Raw genomic sequence first — 16,560 nt, forward strand, 5'->3', positions numbered from 1 at the left:
TGAAGTCATGGGGAAAGCAAGAGGGGGACGAGGGTCTACTCTGGACCCCTCCCCAGCCCTGCTAGGAGATGCAAGGCTAAATGGGGAGCCCCCTGAGGTGCTGGCTGTGCTGAACTTCCTGGCCCTCTCCTGGCACACCTGGCTTGACCTGCCAACTGAGCCTACCCAGAAGCGGGGGAGCAGAGCAGCATGGGAGGCAAACTGAGCAAGGGCCCCTGGCACATCCCTTTGGACTTTTCCCAGGCGTGGGACTCAGTCTCTGCCATTGCCTCTGAGCCGGTGGCCCTGGACTGAGATGGCATGGCTGTCTCCCCAGGTTGTGGGGACCCAATGAGCCACGGCACGGGCCACAAGACGGAAGCGTAGGTCTCCAGGACTTTCCAAAGCCCCTTCTGAGAGTTTCTTTGCCCCCGGGGCTCTGTGCACCGACCAGGAAATGGGGAGAAGGGAGTCTGGCAGAAGCCAGTTGACTGGTGAGGTTGTGGGCAGACAGCTGGTCTGAGGATAAACTGGGGACAGAGATGGGGATGGCAGGAAGGTGGCCTCGGGCAGCTCCTCCTTGCTGCCCTCCAGAGACCTTCCAGAAAGCCTCCTGTGGCTCCCGTGGCCACGTCTGGAGTTGGGTTTGTGTGAATGCACTTAAGGGGAGGGGAGAGAAGTTCTCTCCAGAACAGAGGCGGCAGGGGGCGGAGGTGGGGTGACTGCAGTTGGGGAGGGGACAGGGAAAAGGCCGCCTGTGTCAGCAGGAGCCTCCTCCCTGGTGCCCCGGGCCCTGATTGCAAAGCCCCTTCCTCCAATCCCGACACCCTGCCCAGCATTAACACTCATAAAGTCATCCGCTGATCAAGGAAGTGAGAATAAAATTACTTTTATTTCCAAAAAACGTAGGGGGAGCAGGGGAACAACATGGTAAAAATTAAGATCAGTTCCCTATGGGTCCATTCTGTCTCTGGGGGAGGGACAGCTCCTTGGGCCTCGCGTTCTCAGTGGGGGGGGGGGGGGGGGCCCGCCGCGGGCCGACGCTGCCATGGCAAGCCGGAGGTTTGTCACACTAGAGGCTGGTCCCCCCCTGGCTGGCCAGAGCTGGGGGACTACAGCCTTCCCCCAAAGGCCCCCACTTTGAGCTTGCTTCTGCTCCCCTCCCCTGATGCTAAATATTGGTTAGTGGGTTAGATTTCCGAATGCCCCAGGCCGGAGGCCTCCTCCCTTTCACTTCCCATCCCCTCGGCCACCTGGCCTCCAGCCCCAAACGCCTAGTTGCAGTGTTTACTTGGCCCTCATTAGACCTCCCTCCCAGTCCCCCCCCCCTGCACCACCCCCCCGCCCCCGCCCAGCTGCTCAGGGTCACCTCCTCCGGGACTGCCTCCCTCTGTGCCCCCACTGCCCCCTCGACGACAGCAGCGGCCCCAGCAGCCCCCCGCAGTCAGGGCCACCGTGGGCTGAGTGAGGGAGCCCGGCTCAGCCGACTGCGGGGCCTGGGGAGGCGGTGAGGGGCAGGTGGTAAAAGTTGTCACAAGGCCCAGCCCTGCTGCCACCTGCCTGTCGGAATGTACCGTATAACAAAAGGTTAAAAACACCAGAAGATGGGAGAGTGGAAGACAGTGTGAACATGTCCACACTGGCAGCCCCAACTCGGGGGAGGGGCTGCGTGAGGCCTCCCTCGGGCGCCCTCCTGCAGCTGGAAAGGCCCCAGGCCACTTGGCCAAGCGGAGAGACCGGCTGGAGCTGCCTGGCGGGTGAGGGAGCACTTTGGAGAAGGGGTCCATAGCTCCAGAATCTTAGGTCTCCCAGCCCGAAGAGGGTGGGCGGGGCACAAGGCTGAAGCTCCTGGGACCTGACAGGACCTGCCTGACCTGGCCACGGGCCTCCGCTGAACCCACCTTCAGGACTGCCCCCTCGGACCCGAGGTCACAGGCCGTGCGGCTGGGAAGACGTGGGGTGGAACAGCACAAGCCCTGGGTCAGAGGGCACTGGAGGGGCAAGGACACTTCCTGAGGCCCCGGGGGGTCTGAGCTGGCTGCGCTGCTCAGGCAAAGGCAGTCGGGAGGCGGGCCAGGACCCTGGACATCCGGAGAGAGGTGGCACCGGCAGGGAGGCCCCGAGCACCGGTGGTCCCAGCGTGGGCTGGGCGGGAGACGGGAACGAGGAGGACACAGGCTCCCTGACACCGGCTGACACAGGCGGCGGGGCCTGCAGGGCCGGGGAGAGCATCGCGCCCAGCGAGGACCCCGCCCCACGGACCCCAAGAGCATCTGAGGCAGAAAAGGAGGCGTGAGGCCCAGAGGCCAGGCAGCAAGGCTGGGGAGGCGGGTGTGTCGCGGGCCGCATCTGTGGACCTCTGGCCCGACAGAAGTTTAGGGGCAGGAGGTGGGGGCTGGGACGGAGCACCTCTCTCTGCTCCTGGGGTTGGGGGCGGGGAGGAGAGGGGGAGGGGCCGCCTGACAAGAGGGCAGCCCCATGAGGGCGAGAAGTGAAGGGAAAGAGGAGACGGAAAACGAGAGAAAGACCAAAAATGGGGTCTGTGGGCCAGCGTGTACCCCGGCCTCGCGGACACCCCTCGGAACAAAAGCCCACCCCCCACCCCGTGGCCAGCACTGCCACCTGCTCCCCCTTCCCCGTGGGCGCCCCAAAGGCTTCATTTGTGGAGGTACGCGTCCAGCCACAGCTGCCCGGACTTCTTCAGGGACCTGGGAGGAGGAGGGGACAGTCAGGGCCCAGGAGGGGCGGGGTGGCCCCCCCGGGCCCCCCCCCCCCCCCGCCGGCGCGGGGGGGGGGGGGGGGGGGGCGGCGCCCGGGGGGGGGGGGGCCCCCCCCCCCCCCCCCCCCCCACCTAGGAAGGACAAAGGGAAGGTCCTCAGCCAGCCCAGAGAGAAGCCAGGCCATCCCTAGTAAGGGAGGTGGCCTGGTGGGGACGCCTGCTCTGGCAGGGCGCAGCCCCCTTGCTGTGGTCAGTCCCCAGCTGTCAATAGCTGGTCTTGGCCCTGGGCCCCAGCACCCGTGGCCTCCCCCCCTTACCTGATGATGTCCTGCAGGGCCCTCAGCAGTGGCTTCTCCTGGTACTTGATGCCGTGCTTGGCACACAGAGACTTCACCAGCGGGGCCACCTTGTGGAAGTTGTGCCGGGGCATGGTGGGGAAGAGGCTGGGGGGAGCAGGGCCAGGGTGAGGGCTCTCCCGCTGTGCCCCCAGAGGAGCCGGCACTCGGGCGGTGGGGCCCAGCTGGGCCTCGGCTCCCCTGTCAGCAAAGGGATCGATCCCCCTGCCCTGTGGGCTTACAGGATGGAGGGAGGCTGCCGGTACAAGCTCTCGAATCACAAAGCTTGGGCCACACGTGAGGGGTGGCCGTCCCCGGTGCAGAGCGAGCCCCTCCCTGACCTCAGCTGCGGAGCTCGGTGCTCTGGAGGGAGCCTGGCCAGGGTGAGGGAGAGAGGTCGCCCCGAGGTGCTGCCCGAGCCCGAATGGGGCTGGTGGCCTCCTCCCTGTGCCACCCACCTTCCCCGCCGGCCCGCCTGCCCGCCCGCGCTCACTGGTGCTCGATCTGGAAGTTGAGGTGCCCGCTGAACCAGTCATTGAACAAGGACTGTTCCACGTTGCAGGTGGCAGCCAGCTGCAGAGGGGAGGGGGCGAGAGGCCAGGAGCGGAAGGGAGAGTGAGGCCCACCCCTCCCTCTCGCACGGCCCTGCCTAGAGACCTCAGCCCTCCCAGTGGGAGGCCACAGGCAGCCCCAGGGAGGTCCCACCGGGCGCACGGGGCAGCCAAGTTCTGGAGGCCGGGAAATGGACCCGCACACGCCGTGGGGCCCCGGTGACCAGCTCCGCTGCCCTCACCTGGCTGCTGAACCAGTCACGGTAAGGCTCGCAGTCGATCTCCATGACGATGTGGTTCATCTGCGTGACCCACACAAACCAGTGGCTCTCCAGGAACCTGGAAGACAGTCCGGCTCAGCGCAGGAGCCACGGAGTCTTGCTGCCCATGGGGCCCAGCCATGGCAGGAAGAGAGCCTCTCCCCTAGCCACAGACGGCCCGGGGCAGGGGCGGGGGCGGGGGGGGGGGGGGGGGGGCCCCGGGGGGGGGGGGGGGGGGGGGTGAGCCACGGCCCTTGCCGAGGCGCCACGTCGTGGGGCCCAGGGCAGGAAGTGGGGAGCTCTGAGCCCTTCCGCACGGAGCCCCCCCGTGTCGAAGCCCTGTCAAGGCCAAGCTCAGGTACCTGATGAAGTTGAGGAAAAGGACAGCCCCCAGGATGCCATAGAAAGGGCTGTAGGTGAGCAAGAAGCGAGCATAATAGCTGACGGCCCAGGCCAGGTCCTGCACAGAGAACGAGATGAGATGTGGGACAGCCGTCCTCCCAGGGGCCGCATCCTGATCACACGTGTGCCCACAGCCCCTGACGCGCCGCACTAGGCAAAGGTGGCCTCGGGACGTGGGGCACCAGGCCCGCGGAGGATGCGATGCTTGCTCGCACAGGGCTGGTGGCCGTCTTTGTTTCCGGGGAAATGCTGAATGTGTGTGTAGCAGGAGGGGCCTGGGTGCTTTGCTTCAGGGAAAGAAACAGGGCGGGGAGCAGGAGACGCCAGCCAAGGAACAGCCCCTTTCTGGTCCCGGGGATTCTGAAGGTGCATATACTGGCCCCCACAGCTGCCCTGCAGCCGTGTCCTCCCATTGGGACCCGGGATCTCCTTCCCTGCAGGACAAAGGCCAGCGATACCGTCCGTCCTCCACGTAAAGGCCCTCCCAGCAGCCTCTGACTCTGCTGGTCCTCTCCACACACTTGATTCTCCTCCTGTCCCCTCTCCCGGCCTGCCCCTCGCCAAGGTGACAACAGCATCGCAAGCTTGCTTGTCTTCTCTCACTGGGCAAGTGCCTCCCTCGGCTGTCCCCACTGCTCTACACTCCACGGCAGCCCCACGGGTAGGCGCTCTGTGGAACGGGTCCCTCTCTCTCCACTGCCTCGCTGCAACCCGACCCGAGTCCGCATGCCTCCCATCGGTCTCCTGCTTCTCCTCGTGCACCATGGCAACCAGAGCCACCTTCTCAGCCCCGAGCAGAACCTGTTTCTCCCGCAGAGCTCTGCAGGATCAGGGACCACTCTCTCTCCAGCCACCCTGACCCAGCTTATTCCCACCCCAGGGCCTTTGCACGGTTTGCTCTCCCCCATCACTTTTCCTCTCCAGAGACTCAGCGCGGCCTCTAAGTGGGGCTGCCTGTGTGAGTCCCATCTCCACCATTGGCTCTGTATAGCTGTGGGTGACTCATCCAGTTGTGCCTCTGTGTCCTCATCTGCAGGACAGGGAGAGAACCTCCCACCGAGGTTGGACGTGGGTTGACCACGTATTACAACAGTAAGTGAAGCGTGCAAGTATAAGCTCTGAACGACTCCAATCCAGTCCCTGCACACTGTCACCATGGAGATCTTCCTAACACGCAACTTGGATCATGACACTGCCACCCCCAAAGCCACCACTCGCCCCGTCCCCCACTAGATAAACCCTAGCCTCTGGGTAGGGCGCATGGGCCCTTCACATGCCTGCCCACCGACCTGGCCTCCTCATGCAGCCAGTCTCTTGACCTGGCCCAGGGTCTGCGTCCAGGCTGCACCCACCTGGAGGCTCCTTCTCCCCGTCTGCTTGGCCAACTCATCCTATGTCTGACTATTGTTGTCGTTGTAATGTTTATTTTTGAGAGAGACAGAGTTCAAGCGGGGCAGGGGCAGAGAGAGAGGGAGACACAGAATCTGAAGCAGGCTCCGGGCTCTGAGCTGTCAGCCCAGAGCCCGACGCGGGACTCGAACTCACGAACCGCCAGATCATGACCTGAGCTGAGGCCAAATGCTCAACCGACTGAGCCACCCAGTCCGGCTAGGCTCCTCCTTGAATGCCTCCTCTCTATCAGAGGCTGAGTTGGGTGCTAGGAGCAAAAGGAGGTCCTTCACGAGCCCCGCGTCTGGATGGAAGGTGACAGAAGCAATGGGGAGCACTGGGTGGGGTCCTGACACAATCCTCAGATTTAGGAAAGGTCTTCCTTAGGAGGCAGGGGCCTGAGCTGGGCTGGGACAAACCAGAGGGCAGCCAAGCAAAGAACTGTAGGAGACATTTGCAGAAAGACAATACGAAAAAAAGCCCAGACAGGAGAGATGGTGGGGTGCGCGGGGGTGGGGAGGTGAGCGGGGGGCAGGGGCTGGGTTTATATGCAGATCTTACGTCCCATGTGCTACAGCCCAAGTGCTCGCCGTGGGGGCAGGAGACAACACCAGGTCCCGTCTGCCTTGGGACACTGACTTCTACCTCTCGGGCAACAGAAAACTCCTGAGAGGTTTACACATCGGAAGAACACAGTCCCATTTGAATCTTAAAATAGATCCCTGCCAACTGGAGATGGAGGGGTTAGGTTATTTCGGTAGCTGAGACAGGAAGTGATGGAGACTCGAAGCAGGGCCCCCAGTCCCAAGGAGGAGATACAGATTCCAGAAGGATTTAGGAGGTGGAGGCAGGCACATCTGAGGACTGGTTGGTCGTGAGGAATCCCAGCTGGTCCCTGCACTGGTGCCATCGGCTGAGCAGGAAAGTCAGAGGGGAGCAGCTGGGAGGCCAGGAGGGCACGACCTTGGGATCCAGCGAGGGGTCTTGAAGGCGGTGGGAGAAGCGAGCATTCCGGGTTCTGCTCCAACTTTTCCATCACGTTCATTTTCATCTCTTGTGTGTGTTCGTGGTACAGTAGAAAGTACGTGTATATTGGGGCTGCCTGGGCAGCTCAGTCTGTTAAGCGTCCGACTTCGGCTCAGGTCATGATCTCGCGGTTTGTGGGTCCAAGCCCCGTGTGGGGCTCTGTGCTGACAGCTCGGAGCCTGGGGCCTGCTTCGGAGTCTGCGTCTCCCTCTCCCTCGGCCCCTCCCCGACTAGCGCGTTGTCTGTCTCTCAAAAATGAATAAACACTTTTTAAAAATTAAAAAAAAAAAAAAGTACATGTATATGAATGAGGTGCGTGCTTCTTTCTTTTTGTGCAGAGGGACACATGACCACAGGACCACTGGTGTCAGGGGCAGGGAAGCACGGGGAGGAGAACCAGCAGTGGTAGGACGCGGACGCGGACGGAGAGAATCTCAGGAGTGGCTCGTGGCGTCGGACCCAGAACCTCCAGGATATGGTGATGGGCAACATTGCTGGAGAGTAAACACCTCTCTCCTTGAAGCTCTGACAGTGTCTCAAGCCCTCCCCTCCAAGCCAGGATTTCTCATCCTCTACACGACCGACCGCCTTTGGGGCTAACTCTCTACCGCGGGGGCCTGACCCGTGCGTGACAGGACGTTTAGCAGCGTCCCTGGCTAGGTGCCCACCAGATGCCAGTCGCACTGTCTCCCCCGAGTTGTGACCACCAAAAATGTCTCCAGATATTGCCAGTTGGCCCAGCAGAACCGCTCCTGCGGCGGACCACTGCCCCAAGCCACTGCCCCAAGCCCCTGCAGGACACAAGTCTGTCCCATGCCCTGTGCAGTCATGGACCCCAGGCGTGGCCCTGGATCTTAACTGCCCTGAATCCCCAGCACCGGACCTGACCGCAGTCAGCTCCTGTTTTGTAGAAGGAGCCCGAGGCTGGAGGCCGGTCCCTCTCACCCAGCTTGAACCCGACTCCCCAGCAGGGTCAAGGGCAGGGCCCTGAGGGGTCCTATCATATTCCCCTGGTTCTGCCACCTGATCCCATTGAGGTACGTAGCCTCATTTCCTTTCCTGCTGTCCTTATCAAGTACTTTGTCCCTTGGGGAACAAGGACGGTAAAAAAAAAAAAAAAAAGGAAATATTCAGGCAGGAGTCATCTGCCATGAAAGCTGGTTAAAATACCCCCAGCAGCTGGGGTGCCTGGGTGGCTCAGTTGGTTAAGTGTCCGACTCTTGATTTCAGCTCAGGTCATGATCTCATGGTTGGTGAGTTCAGGCCCCGCATCGGGCTCTGTGCTGACAGCACGGAGCCTGCTTGGGATTCTTTCTCTCTCTCTCTCTCTCTCTCTCTCTCTGCCCCTCCCCTGCCCCTCTCTCAAAATAAACAAATAGACTTAAAAAAAAAAAATACCTCCAGCAGCACCGCGAAACCCCACACGGCAGGGCTCAAGTTCCTTTTCAGCTGTGTGATCCCTTCCAGAGCCCGGGGTCCCCAAGGGAAACAGCAGTTTCCGCAGGCGGGAGGTGTGGGTTCAAATTCCCACGGTTTAACTGACCCAGAAACTCCAATCCTACAGCCTGTGCCATTTAACTCATAAACCAGGGTAAAACAACATAATGTAGGTGGCCACGCTGAACTGTTCCTGGAACACGGTAAGTACTGATGAGACGCTCGCTTCCGGAAAAATCTCATGTCCCAGAAGCGGGCGGTACAGGTTCTGCCAACACAGGGCTGGCAGAGACTTCCAGAATCTACTGCCTCCCGGACCACCCCAACGCCTCCTGGGTCCCAGCCCTGGACCTTAGCAGAATCAACAGGCGTGGCCCCTGTCTCACAATTTCAACGAGAGAGGTTAAGGCAAAGTACTCGGAAGCCGTTCAAATGCCATAGAAACAAGAGGTAGTATTTGAGAGAGACTGGGGGCTGATGTAAGGGGAGAACACAGGGCCTGGGTTCTAGTGCCAGACCCTCCCCCGGGGGGCCCCCCCCGCTTGGTGTCACCCTGGGCAAGTCCCAAACTCTCAAGGGTCTAATATTCTCAATTTTTGAAACTGGGTTAAAAAAAAAAAAAAAAGACCAGCAATACCTACGTGCGCCTCCACTTGGCCTCCAGGGCAGGGGCCCCCTCCCAGTCCCAGGGAGCCATACTCTGCCACAGTCAAGGCTCTGCCAGTGGGGATGGCTCCATCTGGGTCATTCTATCAACCTTGTACATAGAATCACGCCTGCACGTCTACGTAAAGCCAACGGCCGGGGCGTGGGCCGCGCTGGACGGCTCTCTCTGGACGCAGAATCTGGAGATTCTGCCAAGCCCGATGTGACAGGCTGGATTGTGTCCCCCTAAAATGCGTACGTTGAAACCCTGCTCCCAGGGCCTCCCGTGAGCTTGTCTGGAGCTAGGGTCGCTGCAAATGCCATCAGCTAAGCTGGGGTCCACAGGGTGGGCCCTCATTCACTGTGACCGGCATTCTTCGCCAAGGGGAATCTGGACACAGATACAGGTGCATACAGGGAAGACGATGAGAGACACCCACAGGGGACCCGGCTGTCCACAGGCCAAGGAGACTGGCCGGGACCAGGTCCTCCCTAACAGCCCTCGGAAGGATCTACATCCCCAACACGCCACCTCTGGCTGCTAGCCCCCAGAACTGCGAAAGCGACCCCTCTGTGGTGGGACACAGCTGCCACTCAGTCTGTGCTCCTTTCTTGCACGGCCGTAGCAACCGGATGCACCTGTCATCTGAGCCAGCGCCCGGCGGCTCTCTGTTCACCACGCGGAGCATGGTGTGCCCTGGCTCACGGGGTCTCGGGGCTGCACGGGAGGCAGTGGCTGGAGCGGTGGACAGGTGGCCCGAGTCTGGCTCTCATCACATCACCTTTGGGAACTTTCCGAGGGAGCTCTGCAAAAGCGGTGGCCTCCCACTGCCCCCGCTGTGTGTGTGTGTGTGTGTGTGTGTGTGTGTGTGTGTAGGGGGGAAATGTGTGAGGCTGGGGCGCTGTGGTCTCCTCGGTTCCTGGGAGCCTCAAAGGAGGTCCTTTCCTGAGAGTGACAAGACAGCCCCCCCTCCCGAGGGGGGACAGGGCAGGCCCCTGGGCCCACCTGCCCCTGTGTGCCCCCCACACCCTTGGCCAGCTGTACCCCTTGACTCACCACCCAGTCTCTGCGTGCGATCATGGTCATGATGATCTGGTACTGGAAGTACACAGGGATGAGCAGTGGTGGCCCGACTGCGGGGAGAACAGAGGTGCTCAGAGCCTGGACCGTCCGGGGGCGGGAGTCGGGCCGAGCCCTGAATGGGGGGCCCAGCCCTGCAGCTCACAGGCAGAGGTGGCGACTTGTGCCCGAGGAGCAGAGGTGGAGCAGACGCTCCCCACCCCCACCCCGCCCTCCCCTCCGTCTGGGACCCCCCCTTCCCCCCCCCCCCGCCGAGTGCGGGACCCTGGGTCTGTGCCCCATCCGTATCACGGGCCAGGTGCCATCTGCTGGGGATGCCGTTTACTGCCGGGGCCCCTCCTGCTCTAACAGGCTTGGGGGCAATTTCTGGGTCCGAAGGGGTGTCGGGTGAGAGCGGATAGATGGCCCTTGTGGGGTGTGGTTGTGGGGTGCGCCCCGGCACTCACTCAGGAAGAAGTACTCGTGCTGGTGATTGTAAGGTAGGTATTTCAGCTTCTTCTTGCCGTACTGAGGGGAGCGGAGAGAGCATGAGCATCCATCACCCCCAGGCTCCGGCCGCCCGTGCCCCCCCCCCCCCACCGCTCGGCGGCCACCGCCCCTCTCCTGTCAGTCTGCACCCTGGGCCCCCAAAGCTGAGCCCCTCTGGCCCTCGGGGCTCCTGGCTGCCCCGGCGAACAGTGGCCACCGTTTCCTCGGGTTCGCCTGGGCTGAGGGTGCCTACCCCAAGCTTCACCCCCTGCAGGCCTGAGCTCACCCACGCCTCTGCCAGCCCAGGAGGCTGGTGCTTCTGAGCACCTGGGTCAAATCATTGCCGAAGGCCACACGGAAAATGGGCCCAGCTGGGATCTGGCCCAAGAAAGCTGACTCGGAGCCCACATGGCAAGCCCTAAACAAATGTTTGTGGAGTGAGTGTGCCACTGAATGACTCACATGGGGACCCACAGAGGGAGCTCCTTGGACAGCCTCCACCCCTTTGAGGGTGAGAAAAGCTCTCGGGGCATCCCGGGGAGCTCCCCAGAGCCCGCCGCAGCCGGGAGAACCCAGGTAAGGGCCAGGGGAATTGTTAACAGTCACTGGGGTGGGAGCAGCTCCCTCCCTGGAGCCTCCTGCAATTTTCAAAAGCGAATCACTTTCCCCAGGAGGATGCTTTTCTGTTCAGGGTGCCGGCAGGCCAAGGAGGCCACGTCTAGCCACCTGGTCCCAGCCAGGGCACCCTGACGCCCAGACACTCCGAACGAGGAGGGCCACGCTGGGGCCTGGGCACATAGCTGCTTCGGCCGTGCTGAGCACGAGCCGGTAGGCGAGCCACTGCCCCACGGGGTCCCTGGAGCCCTTAAATTCTAGGGTCCAGTCCTCTGGAGACCAGCCCACCTCGCTCCTTGGGGACTGAGACCATAAGGTGATGCTCAGAGAGTGGCCTGGTGCCGATGCTGCAGGGCCACACAGGGAGGCTGGGCTTAGACCTGCACAGATCACTTAGTCCCTCTGAGCCCTGTTCGGCACCCAAATCACTGTTCGTTAAGAGGAGCCAATGAGAACATGGGCGTAAATGCCAGGTGCTGGCCCCTGGGACACTGCCCCTCACCCACCCTTCCCTGGATCCATCCACCTTCAGAGGAAGGCGATCATTCCTATTTACTGCAGTCAGGAGAGGAGAGCACATTACAGATGGTGAGACCCTAGATATTGGCCATCCAATGCCCCCATCTCCAGGTGAGAGAGAGGAAAGTGACCGTCAAACTCACAGGCAGGGCCCATGACTCTTGAAAGAAGGGGCCCTGGTGGGAAGGAAGCCCAGACTGTCCCCAGGACTGGCGTCTTGGCACCAGGGGCCCTGGTCATGACACATCTGGCTGAAGCACCACTAGAAGTGACCCCTTTGTTCTGTGTGGCCTCCTGTGCCTTGGCAAGGGTCTCGCTCATCCCCAGAAAGTGTGGCCATTTACACGAGGACAGTCACTAAGGCCAGGGCTGCGGCTGGCCTCGGAGAGGTCCCAGCCAAGGAAGCTTCAGAGGCAGGCTTCGAAGGTTCCTCAGTGGCCAGTTGACGGGTGGGGGGAGAATGCTGTGGTCCAGGGTTCCGGAGAGCCTACAGAAGGGGCCGCTGGATCCTGCTCTAACCTCCTCCTAGAAGCCAGGAAATGGGCCCACAGGCCCAGCCTGAGTCTGTAGGCTTCTCGGCCCGGGACAGGGGCCCTTCCGATCACATCTCGGCCCCACAGGTCATCCCAGGAGGTGGCCCCAGGCCCGGAGGACCCTCTCGGGTTAGTTAGACTCCACTCGGGAAGTGACCCTTAAGGCAGGCCAGCCAGGTGGGTAGACCAGAAGGTCCCCGTAGAAGGACTTAGGGGTGGCACCAGCGAATTCAGCTGATGTTGCGTTTCTGTAGCAAGCCACTGTTTTCATCGCTTTCTGGTGACCTCTGGGGAGTGACAGAGATCACATGGGCTGCCGCTCCCCCAGCTCCCACTGGCTGCTGGGTCCCTGGCCCCCGGCCCGGCTGTCTGACCCTGTCCGACCCTGGGTCCCCAGGCTTAGGGAGGCAGGGGCTCGGGATTCGGAAACAATTCGGTATTTGAGCAAATTGCTTCACACACACCCTCCCCTGCCCTGTCATGAGCTTTGGGCTCCTCACTCATCGAGGGGGGGGGGTCTGATGGGCACATCCCAGGGCTGTTGAGGGACCGGCACACGAAGCGGATATAATGGGACTTCGGGACCGCGAATGGAACCATGAGCTGTCGTCACAGCTACACGTGTGGCGTGCGGTGGCACAACAAAACGTCACCGCACATCACTGCACGTTCCCATCTCGGTGACCTCAGCTGGAGCAGGGGCAGGACCGTCTGGCAGGGTAAGGCTGGCCCTCTGACGACCAGAGTGCACGCCCGGTCTGGCGATGTGTGCCTGACTTGCGGGCTCCGCTCATTGCCAGCATCTAGCCGTGTAGGGCACCAGGCTCAGGGGAGGCAGGCAGAGGGTGTCAGAACGTACGAAGCTGGGAGGAGGTGCCTGCTCCCTGCATCTCAACTCATCAGAGAGCTGGGGTGGCCCCACAAGCTCATTTCCTAATGTCCAGCAGGTGGTGGTACCTTGGGCAGGTTCTGGTAGGACCCAGGAGCACTGGCCTGGGGGCAGGACAGCCTGGGTTTGGATGCTGCTGCCTTTTCTAGCTACACCCTCGAGCGAGTTATTTCAGGTCTCTTGGCCTTAGCTCTTCCATCCGTGAAATGGGCACGATGAGGGCTCCTGCCTCGTGGTTAAGCAAAGATTAAGCGATATGTCGCATGCCGTGTTCGGCCGATGCTAGGCGCACGACTCAGTCAGAGTCTGCTCTCCGCAACCCCCCCCCCCATAGTGGGTGCGGGGCCTGGGGGACCTCCACACCTCCTCTCCTCCAGGAGAGTCCTTGTCACACGGAGGGAGAAAGCTCAGGTGGCAGGGCTGTCATAAGTGAGACGCAGAGAAGACAGAGGGTGCTTTCACTCAGAGGTCTAGAGGACAAAACGGTGGCACACACAGGGCTCCCTTTGACGCATTCCCGAGCTGAGGCTCCTAGGGGACAAAAGCAGGGGCAGGGGGAGCCCTGCCAGCTCTGGTGGCCTGGCTTCCCGGAGGTCCCTACCGCTTTGCCCAGGCTGGGCTGACCGTCCTGTGCCCAGCCCCTCCGCAGACCACGGGCCAGGCTTGGTTTACAGGCCGAGTGCATGCCAGGGGCGTGTGCGGGGGACTTTTCAGCTTTGGAACAAAATGTCTGAGGAACAACAAGGGCCTTCCTTGTCCGTTCGGGGTTGGGGGAGGGGAGCTGTCGCCAAGCCCAGTCCCCGCCTCTGGGAACCTGCAAACTCACAGAGAGAAATGAGCTACGTGGCCACGCCGGGCATGCACAGCAGGGCAAGACCCCGGTCCGTGGGCCCCGAGACGAGGGCCGTGGTTGTTCCAAGGGAGGGCTGGTCACTCGGCCCGTTCACAAAGGTCTCCCTGGAGGGGCAGGTGCAGACGGGTGGCAGGGCAGGGAGAGCATCCCCGTCCCAGATGGGCGGAAAAGGAGGATGTCGGGTGGGGAGGCACACTCATGGCTTCTGAAAGCCCTCTTACAGCTGGGATAATGGCCTCACCGTTCCCCTCGGGATGCGACAGATAGATAAATGGCTGAGCGAAGGCTGCCCCTGACATCACCGCTATTTAACTCTGTTCTGGAAGTTCCAGTAATGTCAGAAAACCCAAACCAGAGACAAGAGTGTGGAGCTATTAGAAAGAGTAAATCTTCATTATTTTCAAGGATAGAATTGTCTACCCAGGAAACTCAGAACAATCAGCTGAGATAACTCAAATCACAAAGAGGCCTGAGGGGGGGCGCCACGGTGGCTCAGTCAGTGATGCGTCCGACATTTGATTTCGGCTCAGGTCATGATCTCACGGTTTGTGGGATCCAACCCCCCCACCCCCCGACGCCGCGTTGGGGTCTGCGGACGACGGCGCAGAGTCCGCTCGGGATTCTCTCTCCCTCTCTCTCTGCCCTTCCCCTGTTCTCTCTCTCAAAATAAAGAAATAAACATTTTTTTAAAAGCCAAAAAAACAAAAAAACAAAAAACACCAAAAACCCCAAAGATGACTGAGTGGACAACCAGCTGGACTTAAGATGACAATCAAATATCAACAGCTTCCCTGAACCCTGGCAAACCCCCAATAACAAAAATGGAAAATATCCAGCATGAAATTGAACAAGAGCCACCCATGAGACGTATAAAGAAAAGTCTACGAGAAATAAAAAGAGGCTTGAGCAGTTGGAGAAAGACGGCTTACTGCTGGATGGAAAGATCGAGTACGAGGACGTCAATTCTTCCCAGGAACGGAACGTCAGTCCGCTAACGAGCTTACGGTAAGTTATTAAGGGCCTAGGGTGGATGGAAGGCCGCCCAAGTCGTGCAGACGGTGTCCTGCCTGAGGCCAGACAGCCCAGCCCAGGCGCAGGGCTTGGGGGAGCCCCCCTTACCCCGCTCTGTCGTCGCCACATGGGAAGGGCCTTGCGCGCTGACAGGGGTGGTGCTAGAAAAAACTGGCTGACTCCAGACAACTGCGGAGGGGGGACGTCAGCCATACCCACAGCCTCTTCGGCCAAAGTTAAATAATTCAAAGTGAAGCCCTAAGACGCTGAAAATAATATGTACGAAGAACTTTCTTGGGGTGCCTGCCCGGCTCAGTCGGTAAAGTGTGCAACTCTTGATTTTGAGGTTGTGGGTTCAAACCCCACATAGGGTGTAGAGATTATTTAAAATCTTTTTTTTTTTTTTTTTTTTTAAGAACTTTCTAAGCATAAAAGAAATGAAAGGAATCTGCAGAAGGGGAAGAAATGAATACATCTTGGTACATAAAACGAACAAAATCCTCCTGAAAGTCATAAAGAAGAGCAGAAGGCAGATAACTAAGAGGCCCACCCTGCTCACCTTTCTGCGCGCCGGGCAGCCCTTTGGAGCCGGTCTGTTTATCGGGGCCTGGAGATAAGAGCCCCAGCCTCCTTGCTCTGGAGGCCAGAGGCTTTCTCAAGATCCCAAGGCCTGGGGGCGTCGAGTCGAGCTTCTGACTCGATTTTTGGCTCAGGTCATGATCTCACGGTTTGTGAGGTCGTGAGTTCTCAGAGCCTGCTTGGGATTCTCTCTCTGCCCCTCCCCCACTTCCTCTCTCTCAAAATAAAGGAATAAACGTTAAAAAAAAAAGAGAGAGAGAGAGAGACCTTGAGACCTGGCCATCTGGGGCCAGGTGGCTGGCCCTGGGGTGAGTGGGGTGTGTGGTATGTGGGCCCGGCCTGAGACAATGTCATCAGACCCATGGTCACCAGGGTCCCTTCCAGGGCAGCAGGGTCCTGTGGACACCGGGGCACGGCTGGGTCAGGAACCCAGCAGACATCTGGCCTTTTCCTCGACACGTGGGTCAAAGCAGAGGATTTCCACAGAGCCCCCGTGGCCCCGGCTGTGGTCTCTCAAATGCTACCGGCCATCCGATAACCAGATCCCCGAACCTTCCCTCCCCAGCACCTGCCCCAAAGCTGGTGTTCCAGAAGTGTCTACGGAGACGAGATGTTGAAAGAGGTTTCCCTGGCCACCACACGGAGAGGAAAAAAGGCTTCCTGCCAGCAGAGCTGGTGAGACTGGATTTGTGTTGTTAGGGACACAGAGAGCATCTGGCAGGACAGCCGAGGACTCTACAACATGAAGCCTCAGGGAGAAAGGGAAGCCTTTGTCTTCACTCATCGAGGCCCCAAGTTCGTCGGCCCCGCTATCCGGACACCTCACATCAAAGCTAGCAAACTGTTTCCTAGAAGAAACAGGGCAAGCTTGTGCTTCGGCAGAGAATATAGTCCCTGCCTGGCCAGAGAGGCTCCTCGCTTCCAAAGCACTGAACTTGGGCTAATTTCCTCTGCATTGACCATGCCACGGAAAACCCATGTTTCTGCTCAGATGTTCTCTTGGGTGGAACTGAAATGGGAAAGACAGGGTGAGAGCCAGAACTGGAGGAACAGGCTCTCTCCCTTCCTTGCTCCGAGGCTTGGATGCCAATATCGTCGGGAACACCACAGCACCGCTGGGAATCCCAGGCCCCTCTCCTTCCTTGATGCGCGTCTCTTGACAAATGCTTACGGAGTCCCTACTCTGTGCACGGCAGCGTGACGCTTATGAGCTGTACAAGAACAACGAAAAAATCTCCTAAACTCATCTCACCACCATATTTACAAACA

The 16,560-nt window shown here is 60.3% G+C and overlaps 1 protein-coding gene and 1 long non-coding RNA gene across 3 annotated transcripts in view; one reads left to right on the forward strand and one right to left on the reverse strand.

Moving 5' to 3' along the window:
- Positions 1 to 2,001: 2,001 nt before the first annotated feature.
- The window catches only part of FADS2 (fatty acid desaturase 2), a 32,507-nt gene continuing 17,948 nt past the window's right edge, over positions 2,002 to 16,560 (reverse strand). Inside the window, exons 6-12 of one of the 2 annotated variants that reach the window (XM_040494920.1) lie at positions 10,271 to 10,331; positions 9,801 to 9,877; positions 4,207 to 4,304; positions 3,827 to 3,923; positions 3,527 to 3,606; positions 3,016 to 3,141; positions 2,002 to 2,687 (exon numbers count right to left, since the gene is read on the reverse strand). In XM_040494920.1, coding sequence (XP_040350854.1) covers positions 2,636 to 2,687; positions 3,016 to 3,141; positions 3,527 to 3,606; positions 3,827 to 3,923; positions 4,207 to 4,304; positions 9,801 to 9,877; positions 10,271 to 10,331 — 591 coding nt within the window. In that variant the 3' untranslated portion in view covers positions 2,002 to 2,635. The remainder of the gene's footprint in view (positions 2,688 to 3,015; positions 3,142 to 3,526; positions 3,607 to 3,826; positions 3,924 to 4,206; positions 4,305 to 9,800; positions 9,878 to 10,270; positions 10,332 to 16,560) is intronic. The other variant, XM_040494922.1, reaches the window with a different exon arrangement.
- LOC121043318 (uncharacterized) lies at positions 4,304 to 7,831 on the forward strand. The gene is made up of 2 exons (XR_005796786.1): positions 4,304 to 5,338; positions 7,000 to 7,831. It is a non-coding gene; the product is annotated as an uncharacterized LOC121043318 (long non-coding RNA).

Source organism: Herpailurus yagouaroundi, unplaced genomic scaffold (assembly GCF_014898765.1).
Source record: "Herpailurus yagouaroundi ecotype Mexico unplaced genomic scaffold, PumYag 187, whole genome shotgun sequence".
NCBI classification, from domain to species: domain Eukaryota; kingdom Metazoa; phylum Chordata; class Mammalia; order Carnivora; family Felidae; genus Herpailurus; species Herpailurus yagouaroundi.